Source organism: Zonotrichia leucophrys, chromosome 2, assembly GCF_028769735.1.
Source record: "Zonotrichia leucophrys gambelii isolate GWCS_2022_RI chromosome 2, RI_Zleu_2.0, whole genome shotgun sequence".
NCBI classification, from domain to species: Eukaryota; Metazoa; Chordata; class Aves; order Passeriformes; family Passerellidae; genus Zonotrichia; species Zonotrichia leucophrys.
Window position 1 is genome coordinate 117279788 of NC_088171.1, and position 20021 is coordinate 117299808.

The window sequence follows — 20021 nt, forward strand, 5'->3', positions numbered from 1 at the left end:
GGCAAAGTGAGCCCTGCCGTGTCTGTGGGTCCCATCCTGCTGCAGCTCCATGGCACCAGGCCCATGGGGATGGGCAGCTCTGGCATGGATCCATCCCAGCCTCCTCCAGAGCTGGATTGTGTTTAGCTGGCTCAGAGCATCAGTGCTGCTCACCTGAGAGAGGCTGTGGCAAAACCACACAGCAAACTGGACACCAAAAAGCAGTCAGGGAAGCTGCTGATGCTGTATCTGCTCAGAATGAGAGAAAAGTTGGATTGAAGTCACTTTGTGAAAACAGCAGTGAGGTGAATGCCCTGGAGAGGAATCTGTGACAGGGCTGTGCCACGGCCCTGTGACAGCCCTCATTCACAAGTAGCTCAGCTTCAGCGTACTGTAGCTTAATTCTCCATGGGAAGATTAATCCCTTGGAGAAGGATTAAGCTGCAGTGAACTAGGGCCACTTTATTTCTGAATGGGAAAGGCCACACAGGGATTTAATGCACTTTATCTTATGTGCATTGATTTCACAGCTTTAGTTAATTCATCTTAACTTCCCTGAATTCCCTTGTGTGGACAAGCTTTTTGTCTGCAGAGAGGTTTTTGGAGCTGCTTGTAAAGCTCCTTGTGCCAGGAGCCCAACCAGAAAGCAGGTTGGAATGATTTTTCTGGTTCTGAAGGAGCTTATACCTGTCTAGATACTATTAAATTACCTCTTTTTCAGATGGCTGATCCGTGACATCCTTAGAATAACTATTTTAATTAGATTTTTTGAATGGACTAGAGAAAAAGGAGTGTTCTTAAAACTAATCTCTGGGCTATTTTTGAAATCTCTCATGAACAGTCTTTTCAAGGCTTTCAGATGGCATGAATTGTGCACAGCTGCACAAACAATATTTTCTCAAGATTGGACATGTCTGGTTGTGCAGTTTAATAGATTTCCTTGCCCAGTGGGATTTTCTTCATCCTTGGTCATGGTCATAAGAAAACATTTTGTCTATATGAATAAGGAGAGAGTGGAGTTTCTATTTCTTTATCCTAAAGATCTCAATCCCTTCCTCTTGGTGGCACAAGTGACACAGATCTGGGTTAAGGAGGATGCTTTCATGGGGGCTGCTGTTAAAATAATGGCATGGTTTGACTGTTGTTGTTCTTTGGGGAAATGTTGTTGTTCATTCCCTGCATAGTTGACATGAATTACATCAAATAAAGTGTTTCCTGATGTCAGTGAATCATAACCTAGTTTTACTGTTCAGTTACATCGTGACAATTCACCTATCAATTTAAAATTTTGCCTAACAGTTCTTCACTGGGACACTTTATGTAGCACCAAAAGACATCTCCTGTGGATTCCACAGAAGCACTACTATGACTTAATTCAGTAGAAGTCAATAAATATTTTGGCATTTTGGTAAGCATATGAGGTGCATAGAGGCTGACATTCATGTGGGAAAAGCCATGTGAGAACAGAGGTATTGAAGAACAAACAAAAGTAACAGCTGAACATCAGGGTACAGATGTTTTCCACCAATATTACTCAATAGTAGTACTCATCAATACTGATCCCAGTGAGACTAGGAAAATATTTTAAACTATAAAATGCATATTTATATTAAGATATAAGTTATGCAACATGAGCAAAGGAGAGGAAATTAATTTAGCTCTTTGCACTGAAATTTGTAAATTCAGGAAATAGAAGTAAATATCTTTAAAATTTAGCTGTGATACCTGCATTTATCATTGTAGTAACAGCTTTATAAATGTTCTATATGTTCTAATGATAGCTTTTCCTCTTTTTTTCACACAGCTGATTGGATTTGTGTATGCCTGTTACGTGATCAGTATTTTCATGGAGGAGGAGGACAGCTGTAAGTACTGATACACACCTCACCATCCCTGGAGCCAAGGTACCTGGGCTGAAACTTAGTCTTGCATTAAACTACCAAGGCAAAGAACAAAGTTTGAAAAATGGCAGAATCTGGCATTCATGTACACAACCAGTTATGCTTAAAGATATACTTATTTAGGTACTAACAACTTATCAAGGTGGAATTGCAATTTCTTAACTTCTTCATAGAGATTTGTGAACCTCTTACATGAGCCAGTCACAGAGATGAAAATTATGTGATCAATGTTGCATATATATAGATATATATGCCTTTATGGATGTACATTTACACTCGAATCAAAGCTCCTGAAGCCTCTTAATCTGTTTTTCCAAATGGCATCTTTATCAGCAGTAAAATTAATGGAGAGGACAGACCAAGCCATTTGCAGTGTGCAGTATTACTCTGATCAATAATTAGGTAAACCTGATCTATGCTTCCAGGCGCCTAGACCATGTATTTAAAATGTCCATGAAACCCTTATATATGTACTCATGTTGTTCCAAAAGTCTGAACATGTGCACACCTTAAGAAAGTATTTCTCAAAAAATCATTAAGAGAGTATTGGAAAAATCTGAATAGGCTGAACATTTTGGTAGGAAGCTGTGTGAAAAGTGGTTGTGAGGATTGTCTGAGGATGTCACCATATCCACATGAGTGGGATAGCCATTGGTAAAAGCAGTAGAGAGAATGGAAAAATATTGGATGAGCAGAGGAGCGAATACAAGAACAAATTTAAAAAGGAACAACATGTGATCATTTAAATTACTTCTTATTTATGGGGAGGTAAACAGTAAAATAGCTCTCTCTAGGGGAAAAAAACCCCTAATGTCAATAGCATTTTATGGTTATAGCATAAATAACATGAAACTAAATATTTATTTATAAAAATTTTTATTCATAAATCTGTACATAGTTGTTCTGTTTTTTCACAGAATAGGTCTAGTGGGTGAATATCATAAGAGAAATTAATTTAGTTTGTAGTAAGGTATTTGATAATACCTGGAAAATCTTATTGAAAACATAATTCAAGTAATTCATGTGTGTGATGGAAAAGTAGATTGTTTCATTGAAAACAGTGTGAAGGACTATAAACAAAATATTTTTTTATTGCTACAAATGGTACAATGTTCAGTTCTCCATCATAATGCAACAGACATTAGCATCAAATCTATTTTAACACTTTTATTTAAAGGTTTTATTAAGAAGAAAATATATCAAAGAGATCCTCAGATAAAATTGAGTGGTAAGGCATAAGCACTTACAGGGTGTGCACATATTGTACTGTGGAAAGGCAAAAGGAGCCTGGATAAAGATGGATGCTGTAAAGGAGAAATATGAACACCTGGAGAAGAAACATAAATAAAATGTAGGGCTTGAGGAGAAAAAGGCCAGAAAATGCTTCCTAGGAGAGCTGGAAACTGCCAGTTAGGAGGAACTGGTAACACAGGGCATCCGCAGATGGCACAGCAGCACAGTGGCTGGGTGGTTTGGGATTCATAAACGCAGCCTTTGCTCGGTGAAATCCGGACACTGCTCCTGTCCCTATGGCTGTGATGAGTCAGGCAGCAGCCAGGGCTTCATAGAGATAGCTGGAAACTTTATGAGACAGTCACTAAATGCCTGGAACAGGGGGGCTACACAAGCTGTTAGGGGAGGCCTGCAGGCTGATGAGGAGGACACAGACTGCAGTGCCTTTGAAGGAGAATCGTGCGTGCACATCCACACCCACATGCCTGCACAGATGCATCGGTACCTGGGAAGACAGACTCCTCCAATTTTTACAAAAATATGTTATATTGCTGTAGGCTTTGTTTAGCCCTTTATAGTGTGCTTCACACACCCTGTTTTAGGCAAGTGTGGAAGACAAAACTCTCAGGAAACTTTCCATGTTCATGGAAACTACAGTCACGTGCTACAGACCATACGTGACTTACACACTCAAGGCCTCACAAGAGGGTTTTTTCCAAGTTAAGGGCCCTGTTCACTTTGAAAACATGTCTAGTTCAGAAGAGATAGGGGCTTCTTCATTTTCCTCTGATTGTGGTTTTGAGGGTTTTGAGCCATACAATACAGATGGAAATTTAATTCACTGAGAATGGAGAACAGGTAACATATTTATCAACCAATAAAACACATCAAGTGCTAAGGTGACCCAGTATGTAGACCTAACCCAGTTCCCATTCTCCTCAACTGACTCAGGGGTCTGCATTTAATTTCTGCTTGTCTTTCAAAACTGTCAATGACAATGTGTTCTACTGTTACAAGTGAAAATCACCTCACTTGTCTTGGAAAATATGGTGTAATGTCCTTTGTTAGGAATAGACGAATTTCCCATTTCACTTGTATCTTTACATTTGATCTTCTATACTCTTGTGTGAATAGGTTTTCTTTGTTGGCAGAGAATGACCTGGGGCAGGGGCCAGAGCAGTGCACAAAGGACAGAAAAAGAGAAGCAAAGAAGTGGAATAGATGCAGCTAGGAGATTTTACAACCATTGGAAAGAAGTAATTTCTGACTTGCTACTTTTTTATTGCCTTCTAGGATTCTAAATTGGATCAAAGCAAATAAGCAGCCCATTAATATCTCACTTTGCGTCTTAGTGCCCATTTGTGTTTTAGAGCCCTCTATGTTTATAGATAAATGCATTATAGACAAGTGTTAACCCCTTCATAAGAATCCCACAAATATGTTTTGAATAAAGAAATGTCTGTTTAAGGCTCAGTAAGAAAATGGTTTAGTTTGATAATTAGCTGAGAAGAACAGGACTTATTCTGGAGAAATTCACATTGCTAACTTGCAGCATAATGAACAGAAAATTATTCTAGATGTGAGCACAATGGTGCTTCAAAACATATTGAAAGTAGACTGTTTATATTAGGAAAAAAGTCCAAAAACCTGCAAGTAAGACCAATTTTATGCATTTAAATATGATGCAGCAGATCTTTTTCTTGGGTAGATGCAGCTATTCCATCATATTTTAAGCAGTAGTTTGCACAGAATAAATCCTCAGCCATCGGAGTGTCAAAGCCTCCCTAATTAAATATATTCTGCAATATTTAGTGCATTGAGTTAACCCCAGTTCTTGGTCTAAAACCCATCAAGCAGACTTAAAAATTAATAATAGCTGCCTGTTTAGCCTCTATGCAGTGCTTAAATGGCTTTGGAGCCTGACATTTCAGCTGATGGACACTTTTCTGAACAGTAATAATGCTTGAGGAAACATTTATTTCCAGCTATTGCTCACCCTACCTACACTTCATACTGTAGTTAACTTTTACTTAGAGGGAAGATGGTAGCAGGTCAAAAGGAATCGAAAAAAAAGGGACATGTAAAAGGCATACTACAGTAGTGGGGTTATTACCTTCCATCATTCATCCTAATGAAAAAGTCTATTTATATCTCTTCCCTTCATTTTTTCATTTCTCTCTTTGTAGATCTATCAATCTCTATAAGCCCTTTTGAAGGAGTAGAATATGTAAAATCTGTAATCATAAAAGCCTGTCACTATCCTGTTTGTGAATCATTTTCTCCTAAAAATGAACTCAGAAAGTGATTTCCACCTTGTCAGAGTTACTGTTTTAATTCAGTGTAGTCTGGAGACTAGGCAAAATACATTGCTAAAATCATGATTAAACTTCTAAATAGTTTCTGGACTTCTTTGAGAAACCATTGTTAGCACTACTACTGCTAAATACTAGTTCATAAATGTGACACTGACACATGTCAGAAGTGATAGTTCTGTAGTGTACTGGATTTTGTGGAGTGGAAATTGATTTGTAAACAAGTTGCATAAAGAAATAGCAGTGAAATCAGAGGGGAAGGTTTGCCACAAAAATACAGTTGTGATTTCAGCATCTTTGTACAAATGAGGCTGAAATGCCAAAAAGCTAATCCAATGAAACTTAAACATCTTTTGTGCATGGGCAAAAATAAAGGAAAGGGCTTCCATTCACCATGAAGATTTATCCCCTAAATGAAAACACAAGAACAAAATTAATGAACAAAAAAAATATTCTTTTTTGTCTGTCCTCTATGCTAGTTGTGTTCACAGCTCAGCTGTACTTTCAGAACAGAGAGGAAGATGAATTTGTTTTCACAAATTACAAGTTTCCCCATATTGTGGTACCAATATGACCCTCCATATGCTATCATTACAAAGATATTAAGTAAAGCAAGATATATTATTACTTCCTCTGAAAAACTACTGCATTGCCTTATCTGACATATGGCATTGCATTCATACACACCATTGAGCATCTGTTCTCAGTAATCAAACAAGAGAAAAAGAATTTTATATCACATTTAATTTAATATTTATAGTTACACAGTAGGTCCAGCAGTGATAAATTTATTATAAATATGCTAATTTTTTGCAAATTGAATGAAGAACTAGCTAACAACAGCTAATATTGAAAATATCTGATTACCTTTATATATAAGTATCCAAGTCTCCTTAACTAAGGAGTTTTTGGCAGCCCACTACTATCTTTACATTAATTGCAATTGTATATGCAGGTGAATCTATTTAAATTCTGAGAAAAGATTTTTTGTCATAAAATGTTTAATATCAAGGACCACCAAGAAGGAGAATTCTGCACTGATCTTCTGTTGGGCAATACACGAATCAAACATCCCCAGTCAACAACTGTCCTAAATTATCTCCTTGAAAATGAGGTCTTAGCAAAACTTTTCAAACAGCAGCACAGGTCATCTCTGGGCTTTAGCACTCACCACTGTCACCTTTAAAGCATAATGACTTGGAAAACAAATGTGTTGTTCCTGGCCAGTGGATGAGTATGCTTGACACAGATGTTTAAAATGATAATAAGTTTTACTGCTTGGCAGAGAAGCAGCACTATAAGCTGCCACATTGACAGCATTCTCCTGACATTAGTGTTTCTGGAAAATGGGAGCAGTTACCAAAACTTTTGGAAGGCCTGAAAGCAGTTTGCATCTTTCTGTTCATCTGGACAAGAAACCCAAAACCCCAGAATTTTGATTCACCTGTTTTGGAAAAACAGCACGATCAGGTATTTTTTCCAGGTATACATATTGCTAGGCATAGAATAGTAGTGTGTTCATAACCAGATGTATGCTGTAGTTCAACTGAACAGTTTTCTAAACATAAAAAGTGGCCTCCTGCAGAGATGAAGTGTCCAACATACCTGTCCTCAAGGTGGTCTGTGACACCTGGAATGCCAGGGAGCCCAGCCAATGCCACAGGTGGTTCCTGCTGCTCCTGGCACTGAGGTGCTGCCACATTTCAGCATGGCTCATTCCCTGCTAGCAGCCTCTGTGATCATCCTGCAGATGACTACCATGAACTGAAGGAGAAGTTGTGTATGACCAGAAATGTCACCAGGCATATCCAGGGGGCTTCCTCAGTTCAGCTGTGCCCAGGACAGCCCCACCAGACATTTAATGGAGACAAATGTCAGGTTGCAGTTTCTGCAGACTCTAGAGGTCTGTCCAGCTGGAGTTTGTTGATTAGATGCAGACTCATCTGTTCGCTACCCTACTTATACCTGACTCCACTTTCTCCCGTAGTGGAAATATAAAGGATTAAACTCTGTCCTAACAAGACTTTATGGTTTAACTACATTGTATAGTCCTACAGTCCTATTGATGTCCTCTTTGTTTATCACTAGCCTTAGTGTGTGAATTACCTGAAAATGCATTCTCATTCCTACACTAAACTAACACAATGAATTCTCATGCATTTAATAAAGGATGAAATACTGCAGGGATGTTACACTATTTAAATTACCTCTACATAATATTTCAATTTATTTTTGTTCCTTTTTTCTTTTTTTTACATTTGGTTATCATACATTGCCTGAGAAAGCATTTATTCTAGTTCCTATGGAAGCATATGCATAGATATAATGCACACAACCAAGGGTAAAATCTTTGAGGTGGTTTAAAATAAAAGCAATTAAACAATATAAATTCAAATACTAGGGGGAAAAGTTCTTGATTCTAGACAGGCTATTGGCAAAAAATTGCAGCAAAGACATGATCCCCCTTATTTTTTCCTGCTTAAAAACCATGGATGAGTAATCTCTCACAGGAAAGCAAAATCTAAAAAAAAATACTCATGCAACTGTCTGCTTTTACATTCCCTTAGCAAAATGTACAAAATGGTCTTCATTTCCAGTTGTATTCTCCATTGACTGTTGCAGAACACTGTTCTAAGAGATTGTCTTTAAATAATAGATGGTGCAAAGTGTACAGAAAGAGGAGTTTTAACTGTGGAATATTTCTAGCAGCAGCAGAAGTTACCTGCTTGAAAGTACCGCATGATTCATGTTGGATCCAACATGTAAGGTTTGTCCAGAGAGGGTGCAGACAAAGCATGAGGAAATGGCATTATCTAAATGAAGTCTAAGCTAATTCCAGTTTTTCATTGGTTGAACACAGTTTACTCTAAGGTGTGACTCAAATAACTTGAGGAAATCCCCCTTGAGTTTCTAAACCACTTCAGTAAAATATTTTAGTCTATCTTCAGTAAAAAATTAATTTCTTAATGTTGGGTTGCTTGAATAGGTATGGAGATAATAATCAATACACCTGCATGCAAGCCAGCAGCTCATTGATTTTTCATTAAGGAAGGGAATAAATCACTCAAATAGTAAGAGTACCTCCAGTGCCTTCCCACAATTCCTCCCTTAAGCACAAGTCAGAAATTTCTTCCTGAAATTCAGTAGAAAATAATCACCTCAATCACTTTAGCAAACATAATATTATTGGATATTCTCCAGAATATTAGCAGGTCACAGCAGTCATGATTAAGTCACAGTGCAGTTTTGAAATGTTCTTTTGTGAGGGACAAAATCCCAAGTGCCCTGAGCCAGCTGTATCTGGCACTACAGACAGTTCAGTGGGTGAGGCATATTCTCCTCTGCTTCATGCATTGAAATGATATTTGGTAATTTTGATCAAGATGCAAGATGGAGTTCTCCAATAACTTTTTTTTTTTGTAAAAATTTGAGGAAGAGTTCAGGAGAGTAAAATTTAATATTTTTTAAAGATCTCTGTTACACCAATGAATTGTGTGAGCATTCAGCTGCCAAAAGGTGCAAAGCTGCAATCACTAGCTTCCATTCACAGTTCTGGATTCTGACTGTAGAAATATGCACATATATTATAAGTAGTCATTTAAATGAGATTTCAGGAGCACATGGAAAGTATTTAGAAATATCTGTAAGGAAAGCAAAATAGATTTTATGTACTATGTTTAGAAAGTACTAACAGTTTTCTGAACAGAGATATGTGTCAGAATGATATTATAACCTCATGAGACAATTTCACCTGTTTTGATAAATATGTACGTGTGTATATACATATTTTGGTCCAAACACAAATATGTACAGACTCTCCTTAACTTTGAATTGATTCTAGACTGATAGGTAGAGAGTAGTTTGCTATTACCTGATCAATTTCTGTTTTTCAAATACAACTAATGTTAAGCATTTCCACCATTGATTCAGAACATTCAGACTGGATATATGGAACCATTTTTTACAATGAGGATGGTGAAACACTGGAAGAGGTTGTGCAGAGGAGTGCCAGGTGCCTCATCACTGGAAACAAAACTGAAGGCCAGCAGCCTGATGTAGATGACGATGTTCCTGCTCAGTGCAGAGGGATTGGACTAGATGGTCTTTAAAGATTTCTTCTAAACAAAGCTATGCTAGGATTCAGTGATTCTGTGAATATTATATGCCATATCACATATAAAATATTATATATATATATATTTATTCATGTACATATATGTATACACATACACACATTTGTGCAACTGCGTACAAATTCAACAAAGGCAAATGCCAGGTCCTGCACCTGGGGAAGAGAAACCCCCTGTGCCAGCACAGGCTGGGGGCTGACCTGCTGGAAAGCAGCTCTGCAGAGAAGGACCTGGGGGGCCTGGTGGACAACATCTGTCCATGAGCCAGCAGTGCCCTGGTGGCCAAGAGGCCAAAGGTGTCCTGGGCTGCATTAGGAAGGACATTGCCAGCAGGTCGAGAGAGGTGATCAGGCCTTTTCAGTCTGGAGAAGAGATAAATGAGAGGAGAACTTTTCATTGCATACAGATATCTCAAGGGTAGGTGGAGATATCTCTAGAGGATTGGGCCAGATTCTTGTCCCCAGTGACAGGACATGGGGTAGTGGATACAAACTCAAACACAGGCAGCTCCTCCTGAGTATGAGGGAAAAAAAAAAAAAGCCTTTATTTAAGGGAGGCAAGGCACTGGAACAGGCTGCCCAGAGAGGCTGTGGAGTCTCTTTCTGAAGCCATTCACCAATAGCATCCTGCTGTAGGCGAACCCGCTTTAGCAGGGAGTTTGGACTTCACAATCTTCAGAGGTCACTTCCAACCCCAAGAAGTCTGTGATTGTGTGATAGAAGAGAATTATCTTTAAGTAGGAATATACTTATAACCATGCAATTTTCTTTAAACTGGAGATCATACATTCCCTTAAGATTTTTTTGTTTACTACTCTAATAAATAATATTCTTATTAAAATGGAATAATAATTCTGATTTTAGGGGTTATATCATTTAATGAGAAGTCCTCAATAGTTCTTAGAATCCATGCACTGCTTCCTTAATCCCAAATATTCAGTATGCCTTTCTTTTTTTTTAACTGGCTCATTTGATTCTAGTTTCTACCAACCTAACTTAATATTGATTTTGTTTTAATCTCCACCTTCCACCTCCTTGGCCTTTCTGTTGAAATTAAATCTGTCTTTAAATGGATGCTATTCCAACCCCCAGTTGCCAGCACCTTAGCCTTTTCACTTAAATTGCATCTATTGTTAAATCAATCTTACTCCAGCATCCAGCGCTGCTCTCTTGAGCTTTCCACTCAACATCACACACAAGCCTAAGTGGTGCCCATTCCTGTCTGTACCTTTCATCCAGCTGCTCCATTAAAATGAAACCTCTTTACAAATCCATTTTCCACTTCCAGAAGCAATCCTCTTTCTTCTTCATTTCCGAATGGCAGCAGCCTTGTGTCTTAGTTTGTGGAGCTTAAAAAGAAACTTTTCAGACTCCTGCACTTCTGTGTAAATACCATCTCCTCTAAATCTTAACTGTCATGCAGATAGGTTATCCCAATTTTTGGGTCTCAGCTTAAGCAACACCCATTTCCTTGTTAGTGCTGCCTGAGTGGTAATTTCCCAGTCAGCAAATCATGTCTAAGAGCTTTGTCTGGAAATATCTGCGGCCTTGGCGTGGAAAGCGTCAGCCTGGAGCAAATGATGTGCCCCTGTAACAAAAGGGTGTGCTGAGCCACGGGGGGCACAGGATTAGTCAGGCTCTACAGTGGGCTGTAAACTGTCATTATACACTGATAAGGAATCTGGGAATTCAGTGAGCAATGAACAGTTAGGACAGCTGTTCATTGAGACAACTGTACCCACAGCTTCCCTGATATGATGTGTAGCTCAGCCTCTTTGAAAGACCCAACAGACTTGCAGATGAATTAGCAGTTTTAGTGATAGTAAAAGATTTTAAAATCATAGAAAATTTGGGAGGTTAGAAAGAAAGTTAGGCTTGGTAAACCCTGGGAAATGTTAAGTGTAGGCCCTGGGAAATGTTAGGCCTTGTGTTTGCTAGATCATGTGAAACTGCACCTGTGTAATCAGCAGATGATAAATGATATGATTGTTTGTTGTGATGATTATTTAGTAATTAGATGTAATTATTGTTTAGTCATAAGAAGAATCATGAGAAACCATATTAGGGGTTTGAGGGGGATCACAAGTAACCCATGCTTGGATTAAATCAATGTATATAATAGAACTACGTAAGTTTAATAATTAATATGTAAGCTATATAACAATAGAATATAAAACATGTTCAGCTTGAAACCATGTCAGCATCGGATTTGGGTCTGTGTCCCCTGACACTCAGAGCTCTTTAATAAAAGCACCTGCATACAATCATTTTGTGATTATGTGTTTCTAAACGCTAATATAAGTGGTCAGAGTTCTCAGTGCCTTTTCTTTATGCTCATTCCTGGCCTGCAAGAGAGATGGTGAGGCTTCTTCTCAGAAAAAAGTCCTCCCTTCTTCTTTACAGATAATAGCCTCAAAAGTAAAACAGATCCATGCAGACCACCTGAGTTGAGATACTGCCACAGATTTTTCCCGAAGATAAGGTTTGTTCACAATTCTAGTAGCACTAAGCTTTGAAATACAGCAGTAGAAAAACCAGAGTTGCTAGTTTCTTGTTTTAAGGGAGTACCCATGACAAAAATCATACAATGTGGGTCCCTTTTTAGCTAATGCATTCCAATTTATGTAATCATACATTGTAGCCTTAGAGGATATCCAAGCTATCTAGAAAAGGGGGTATTATAAATTTAAAAAGAGGTAGCTAACCAGCAGTCAGTGAAGTACATTGAACCAAGCCATGAATTTCAGGTCATAGTCAGGTAAATTTTGAAGATAATTTTATTTGGTAATGGATACTTTCTCAAAATGTGGCAAAAATTGAAAAAAGTTGAATAAGAATTAGCTATCCACCACTTTATACATCTTTGAAAATCTCAGGTCTGAATCTCATAAATCTAAAGGCAAGCAGCATTTTCCACCAAGAAAAGGGATTGTTTTGTTTGGAAGAGAAAGGGATAAACAATAATTACTGACAAGTTCAAAGCAAGAGAAATACCCTTGAAAATAAAGTATCACAAGAATTTCTTAGAAGAACCACAGTCAAAAGGCAAGAGAAAGGAGAAATTATTAGTTCAGTTAGAGCATGGTGCTAATTAACACCAAGGTTGTAGGTTTGATCCCTGTATGGGCCATTCACATAAGAGCTGGACCCAATGATTCTTGTGGGTGCCTTCCAACTCAGAATAATTTGTGGTCAAAATATTGAAAATAATTTACATGATTGCTTTAGATGGTAAACACTTTCCTTTATCCTGTGAAATTCTTACCTCTTCTTTAGTTCTCTTTACCGTGTTTCTGATGTCATCACAACTTCAACATTTTTGAATTCCTCCTGTTTTAAACTTTGACTTGTTGTCTATATGTTGTGCTTTTTAGATTTTCCAGTTGTGGTATTTCAACAGCCTTAATGGTTTCAGTATATAAAATAAGCAAGATTTAGAGCAAGAGGTGTTGTCTTAATAAATCAGGAGATATAGCTGTTATGGTTTTCCAGCTGGGCCAGTTGGTCAAATAAAATATATTGCCTGCTCCTAGAAAAGCTGTTTTTCAAAAAGGTTACATTATATTTATTGCATTTAGTCTGTATTGCTGATGGGCTTTATTAACTCTGTATCATAACAAGTCTTTCTCTCACCAGTGCTCTGTGATTTGGGTCATAGCTGGACTCACTTCAAACTTCATTTGACATTCTTTTGCCTTGAATCAGTAAATATACGGTTGATTTTGCTAGCAGAAATTTAATCTCAGTTCATCTGTGTTTTTCTCAATATCACAGACTAGATACAGCAAAATTGTGGCATGTGACTCTCACCATTTATATGATGGCTCTTATTCCTTGGCATTGATTTCTACTCATTCTCCTTTCCTCCTTAATAATGAAAATCTGTTGTTTTGGAGGACTGAAATTTTAAAGTTACAAGGTTTTCTGAGAAGTGTATTTTTACTTTATCTTTCTTCAGGGAGAGTTTTTTTATGATTGAGGGCAGTATTGCATTATCTTTCTTTTTCATTGGCAGATTGATTCACTGGTGGCTTCAAAGTGAGTGTTAATCCTGTTACAGACTCTACTGCAGACATTCATCTTTCCCCTAATATGAAATGATGCCACTTTCTAACAATGAGAAAACCATTTCCCTAGCCATCATGTTTGCTAACACATGTGATATTTCTTTTTTCCCTCCATCATATATGAGAAGACCACTGGTTATTGTAAGCTCCCATTTTATGGTACTCTACCTTCTCAGCTCTATTTTCAAAGCTGAAAAAGGAGTAATTTTCTGTTTTGGGGTGTTAAGGAGCTAATTTGAGTTGGCGACAGAGATGATAATACTAAAAACAATATTAAGAGATGAGAAAGTTGACTTGAATGTGAAGATAGAGCAGGAAAAAAAGCAATAAAAATGTGAGGAGCAATAGACTTCCTCATTTGCAGAGAAAGACTGACAGAGACAAATGGGTACTCATGGATGCCCTTGGATGTGATTAAGTAGTAAACTTAGCAGATATATCCACAGTGGCTGTAAAATGCTCGATGGCCATACATTCTGGGATGGAATGAGGGTACCACAGAAGAACTTGATAGTGCATTTACGGGGGCTGGTAAAGGCTCACATGATACTGGATAAACAAAAGATTATTTGGCTGGCTTCCTCATTTTGAAAAACTAAAAGCAAGAAGAAACAGAAGACTAGAGCTTGTTGATTTGTACTCATTCATAGAGATAAAAAATTAAAAGGAAGATATTGAGAATCTGGAGATTGCTGAAGGGATTTATCAACTTCCATTTGCAATCTGTAGACTTTGATTCAGAGAAGGCACAGTAGGACCACAGGCTTCTGCAGGGTTGAGAGGAGGGCTCCATCAGTGCTGCAGGAAACATTGCCTGCTTGGCAGAGAGGAAAAAGGTAGTCTGGATCTAAAGACATTAAAACCCTTGGAGGTTTGTGGTAGAAAATTTGGGTTCTGCCACCTCAAGGATTGAAGCAGATCACCCCTAAGGGAGGTGTAGCTGTGAGCGCAGTGTAGATGCAGGGTGGGGAATGCATGCAATGCCCAACCCAGAGGAGCAAAGGTCAGGTGGTGAAGCAGGATTTCTACTCAGAATGTCACTCATTGTCTGTCACAGACAGGTAGAGAAATTATAAAAGAAAGGCCTCATAAAACTGGGCCTTGGTCTGCGAAATTAATAGCTGGCCTGTCACTTCTAAGTGCAGCTGAATAGTTTGCAAGTTCCCATGTGAAAACAGCCTTGGGAATGAGAGTTCATTAACAAAACAATCTATTCCTAGGGTGAAAAATAAGTGCTGTATTAACAGTAAGCTGTGTCTCATGAGAATCAGTAGAGAAAATATGTAAAGTAATTAAAAATACAGAAGTTTGATAGATACACAAAATGCCAGTACTGACCAATGAACTAAGTGTGAATGTATTGTCAACCAATAAGATCAATAAGATCTGACACAATGCCCTCTGGTAATTCTATAAAATATTACCTATACAATAAAAATGGGGGTTTTCCTGCATGAAGAAAATGGAGTCATGGCTGTTTTATTACAACAGTAGTCATGAGGGCAAAGGCAGGATGATAAATGAATAGGAAGATGAGGAAATGGAAATGGCCTTATCTGAAATGGAAAAAAAATGTTAAATAGTGTTAATGGGTTTGATCTCATAAAGTGCAAAACAGCATCATATCAGTACTCTTGAAAAAGCTGACAGCTGACCTCTCAGGCTACTGGAAGTACAAGTTTTAGCATCTGTAGCCAGGTCAAGATATCAAGTCTTTTGAAGTAAAGATGGTAGCTCTGTACCTGGATCCCAGCAAAGGCAGCTATTAATAAAGGAAGGGAAGGGGAAGAGGGAGACCTGACTGGCAGCAAAAGACTGCCATTAACTGGCAGGCATGTTAAGCAGATTTTAAAGCAAATAAAAAAGAGTTATAAAGGAAAGAAAAATTGCAACATGGGCTCAATGTGACAGAGCTTTAGTCAGCCAGGCCTTTGAAGTGGATGTGCATGATTCCCTTTGTAGAAAACTTCCAGAGAATACCACAACACAAAACTCATAAAAGGCAGAATTAATTGCATTATAAACTAGCATGCTTTAAAAATGGAAGAACTCAAAGTTACTGCATCATACAGACCAGAAATGAAAGGCTTATAGCGTTTCCTTCATTGTTTTCTATGTCTGTGTAGTTGGAGGACCATTTGAGTCCCAGCCAAGTCTCTGGCTTCTTGATTTGCAGGTGCTCTCCTTGGCCTGCCAGGTTCTTTCCATCTTCTCTTAAGGCTCCTGGTTTGCTGCTCCCACTGCAGTCTCTGCTTGAGGAGCAGGTTGGCAGCTCCTTCCCTCTCTGCCTTACACCCTGTGCTGTGCCTTGAGCACAGACAATCTCCTGAAGGTCCTTGGCTCACTTTTTATGAGACAAGTAAAGATACAAACATATGAAGCAACTATCATGTCATAGAGGGTGATAGTAGCAAGTTTCAGAAGCAGCCTTTCATCCCTAGGAAGTTGAGAAGCTGGGAAAACCCAGAATCACTCAGTGATATGAAGAATCCCTCCAGTCCTGTGACCTACTTTTTAAAAATAAAATTAATGTTCTGTTGTGAATGGATGATGTGAACTTTCTTCAGTACATAGAAATCCTTTCCTCCAAATGTCACGTGTTCTAGTATGTCACGTATTTGATCTTGCAAATACTTTTCTCTAGGAATTTTATCTTTAATTATTCATTAGGGTTGAACAGGTTCAGCATTAATTTTAAAAATAGGGAACATTCATTTCTCACACTAAAATATCAGTGGCTTGTAGTTAAGGTTAGAAAAAGCAGCTGTGGTATTCTTGGATGTATAATAATGAAGCAGGTATAAATATTTCAGTGCTGACTCAAAAATAAATAATTGGATCATACTGACAAATAACTGAACCCAAAAGAAATTCTGTGGATACAAAGAAAGACAGGTCAGGAAGAGAGCCCTGTGGGACTCAACTGGTAGGAAAAAAAGCAAACTAACAACTTGAAAGAACAAAACAACTAACCTGCAACCTAGCAATGAACTGTAAGTGGAATAGATCAATTCCAGTCAGTCTGAAATCTGCGCTGAACATGTTTGAAAGAATGCTGTAGTTTATGGCTTCAAACTCAGCAATAATATAAAGGCGCACTAATACATAGCGTGGATTCCTGAATTGAAATACCAAAAAAAGATCAAAGCACAACTTCAAAAAGCAGATTCAGAGTTGTGTCTCTTTTGAAGTCAACTGGGACACATTTATTGTGAAGATCACGTGTCTGGAGGTGTGACTGAAGATGTAACAGCCTTCTGTTCAGTAGTCTTGGGAATATTTGAGTTGCTATTTCAGAGGATAGATAGGATGGATTAGTGGATAGAACTCAGTGGCTTGTTTCTCTTCCAATATTGTGTGAATGTAATTGATAGATGTAGTTTCTGGGCATTTAATGTCTTTTATGCATTTTATTTTTCCTTTGCAGGTTTAATTTGTACATAGAATAGATCAGAAAGGGTACCAGAAAGGGGAAAACAATTAATTAGTGAAGACTAATTTTTATCAATTTTACATCTCTAATTTTCTCACTGTATTAAAAATTATTTTGGAAGTTAGAATTGTTTACACTTTGGTCATATGCAGAAAGAAAGCTACTCTTCATTGTATTTGAAATCTCAGACTAGAACTAGCAATAGCACCTTTGAATACAAGCCTCAGGAAAAAAAAACACAGCTTTATCTGTTTGAAATGTTTTTAAATACAGCTTCCATATATTACTATTCTCTCAGGGATTTTCGCATTTTCATTTAAATGAGGAACAGAAAAATAGAGACCTATAAAGGGAGAAAATGTATCATCAGACATACTTAGTTTGAATTGCATTGCTGAAACATAACCTAAGTCACAGCCAGCTATGCTGAGATGTACGGGATGGTTGATGTCCAAGCTGATAAGTATTTAGAGGGAGTACAGTATAACATTTTAAAGCAGAATGGAAAATCTCATCAACTTCAACTTTGAATGTGGGTTGATACATAGCACCATGTCAGGAAAAATGAAAGTTTTCTAAAGCCTAAAGGAAACAATTTTTACATACCTGCAGTGTACAGTATATATATATATATATTATTTTTTTTATACTGAATTAGTGATAATAAACTTTTAGTAAATATTACTTGATAGTAAATATTTTTCTGTATGCCTTATGTGTGATAACCATACTTTTCTGGGGGCTTTTATCAAGTAGTGGCCAGGAGTTCTTAATGACATGAAAGTGACTAAAAAATACTTACATTTAGGGGGGAAAAACCAGTAAAACACTATAATCAGGTAGCCTTCCACTTAGTTTCAGTGATGGTATGGCTGTAAATAGCTTTCAAAAGCATGGCACAGAGAAAATTTTTCAGATTTGGAATGACTGGGGAAGTCTGGGTTAAGAAGGTTTGAGCAATTTTCACTTCCTAACATTGTGGATCTTCTTCATACTTCCTTTGTCTTACTGGGCAGTCATATCACTAGAGAATAAATTATATTGATATCTTGGATGTCACATCAGTAGCAAAGACCATAGATAAAATTTCCATGCCAGTGCCCTTTCTAAAGCAGCTTCTGAGAGGATCCTTCTTTCAGTGCAGCCCTACAGAGAAGTGTGGTACTTACATGTTACAAGGTAGAGCAGTTTTTAAAGTTATGATCTATCCCACTGGTGGAGACTAAGAAAATCTGGTGCAAATATCTCAATAATTACTGTGGAACATTGAAATATTCCCCTTCCAGCTTCCAGTAATAAAACTTAAGTAAAAGGTTGTCTCAGTAATTTTCTACCACTTTGTCCTGTTTTAACCTGATTACCATCTGCCAGTACTTTATAGAGACAGAGGAGCAATCAGAGTGCCACAAAGGATTACTGATGTCTCTTCTTCTCACTTTCTTAATTGTCCTGCACACATTTTCCCTCCTTTAGTCCTCTACATAAGTGAGAAGCTATTCCTGTGATCCTGCAATGGAATCTGTGATTCTGCTGCTACACGGCTTGAGACTTGGGTGCTCAGGCTTAGTATGAAGAGGGGAAAATGGGTAATAATGGCTCCAGACACATAGCTGGGTCAGTCTGGCTTGTGCAGTGAAGGGTGTAAGGGCAGTGGATCTCTTGAGGAGGAAAGGCAATTGAAAAAGCAGTTTTTTCAGAATAAAATATGCTCATATGGAAAGTTTATGTAAGCTACCAGTGCAAACATTGGAAAGTCCAAAGTTTGGATTTCGTGCATGTAGCACTGACTTATCATCAATCCCCTAGTTTTGCTTCCTGTTCCTAATTGATTTTTGTTCCTTTTTCTGCTAGTTACACCCTTCTCAGTTGCATGTCTTTTCTTAAAGAATGTAATTGCATCGATATGTTGTCATTCAGGAAAAAAATCTCAGTACAAGGAAAATACTTCTGTTCAAAATAGTATTTGGAACCCCAGAGGTTAAGAAAATCTTCTTTCCATAAAAATACAAGTTTGAACACCTGCTAGCCTTGCCTGCCTCTCTCTTGGAAAGGGAACAGCTGAAGGTGCCAACCATTCAAGCCATCAGCTTTGGGACTTACTCCCATTTATAAAATGGGGAAGCAAGCATGAATAGAATATAAGGTGTTCCAGGCTAAGAGTCTGCAGGATTTCCTAAGAACTGTGCTATTGCCATATTGCTTCTCGGTTCATACCCTGCACCTCTAAATGCTTAGAATTTTCCAACTTTGAAATAAGAAATTAGTAATATACCAATGAGCTGACAAGCTCTGGCAGCTGTATGCACAGGGCCTGCCAGCAGGTCAATGGGATATTGCAAAGAAGCTGAATTCCAGATGAGAGGGTGGAAAAGGAGAAAGGATTGTTTTTTCTGAGCTCTGATTCTTTTACACTAACTTCAAAGGAAAGCAAATTTTAACTTGCATATGGGTGAATGCACTGGATAAATAGTAGTATGGCAACCCGAAATGTCATCTGTCTAGAAAAGAATAATCCTCAAAATTACTGATGACAGTGGATACACTTTCTTCAGCCAGCAGCATCCTGCCCTTTTCTCACTCAGGCAGATTATGACAGCCGTGGCTCTGGTATGGCCCCTGAATGAATGAACATCACTTTAATGGACTGCCTGCGGTGGACAGCCAGCACAGATTTGCACTTCCAAGCACAGCAGGTAGTGAACTCTAAAGGAACATTTCACACTGGCCATTAAGCATCCAGCATGACCACAAAACTGAGGTGACACAAGGAGAGAGCAATTCCCTGGGCATAGGGATCATGTTTTGCAGCCAGCTGCAGATAAAATAACCAGCTTCTGCTGTAACCTGCTATTATCTGTGGGATGCTAAAAAATCCTCTCCCTGGGATTTTAAGTTTCTCTCTGTATGACTGTAGTTAATGACTGGACTGCATGGGGTGTTTGTTATTTAGTGACTGAATAACCCTAC

The 20021-nt window shown here is 38.1% G+C and overlaps 1 protein-coding gene across 3 annotated transcripts in view; it reads left to right on the forward strand.

The window, feature by feature from the left end:
* NKAIN3 (sodium/potassium transporting ATPase interacting 3) overlaps positions 1–20021 on the forward strand; it is a 336943-nt gene that overhangs the window by 307631 nt on the left and 9291 nt on the right. For 2 of the 3 annotated variants that reach the window (XM_064706156.1, XM_064706157.1), the window contains exon 5: positions 1784–1844. In XM_064706156.1, the coding sequence (XP_064562226.1) occupies positions 1784–1844 (61 nt within the window). Of the gene's footprint in view, positions 1–1783; positions 1884–20021 lie in introns of all 3 variants that reach the window. The other variant, XM_064706158.1, reaches the window with a different exon arrangement.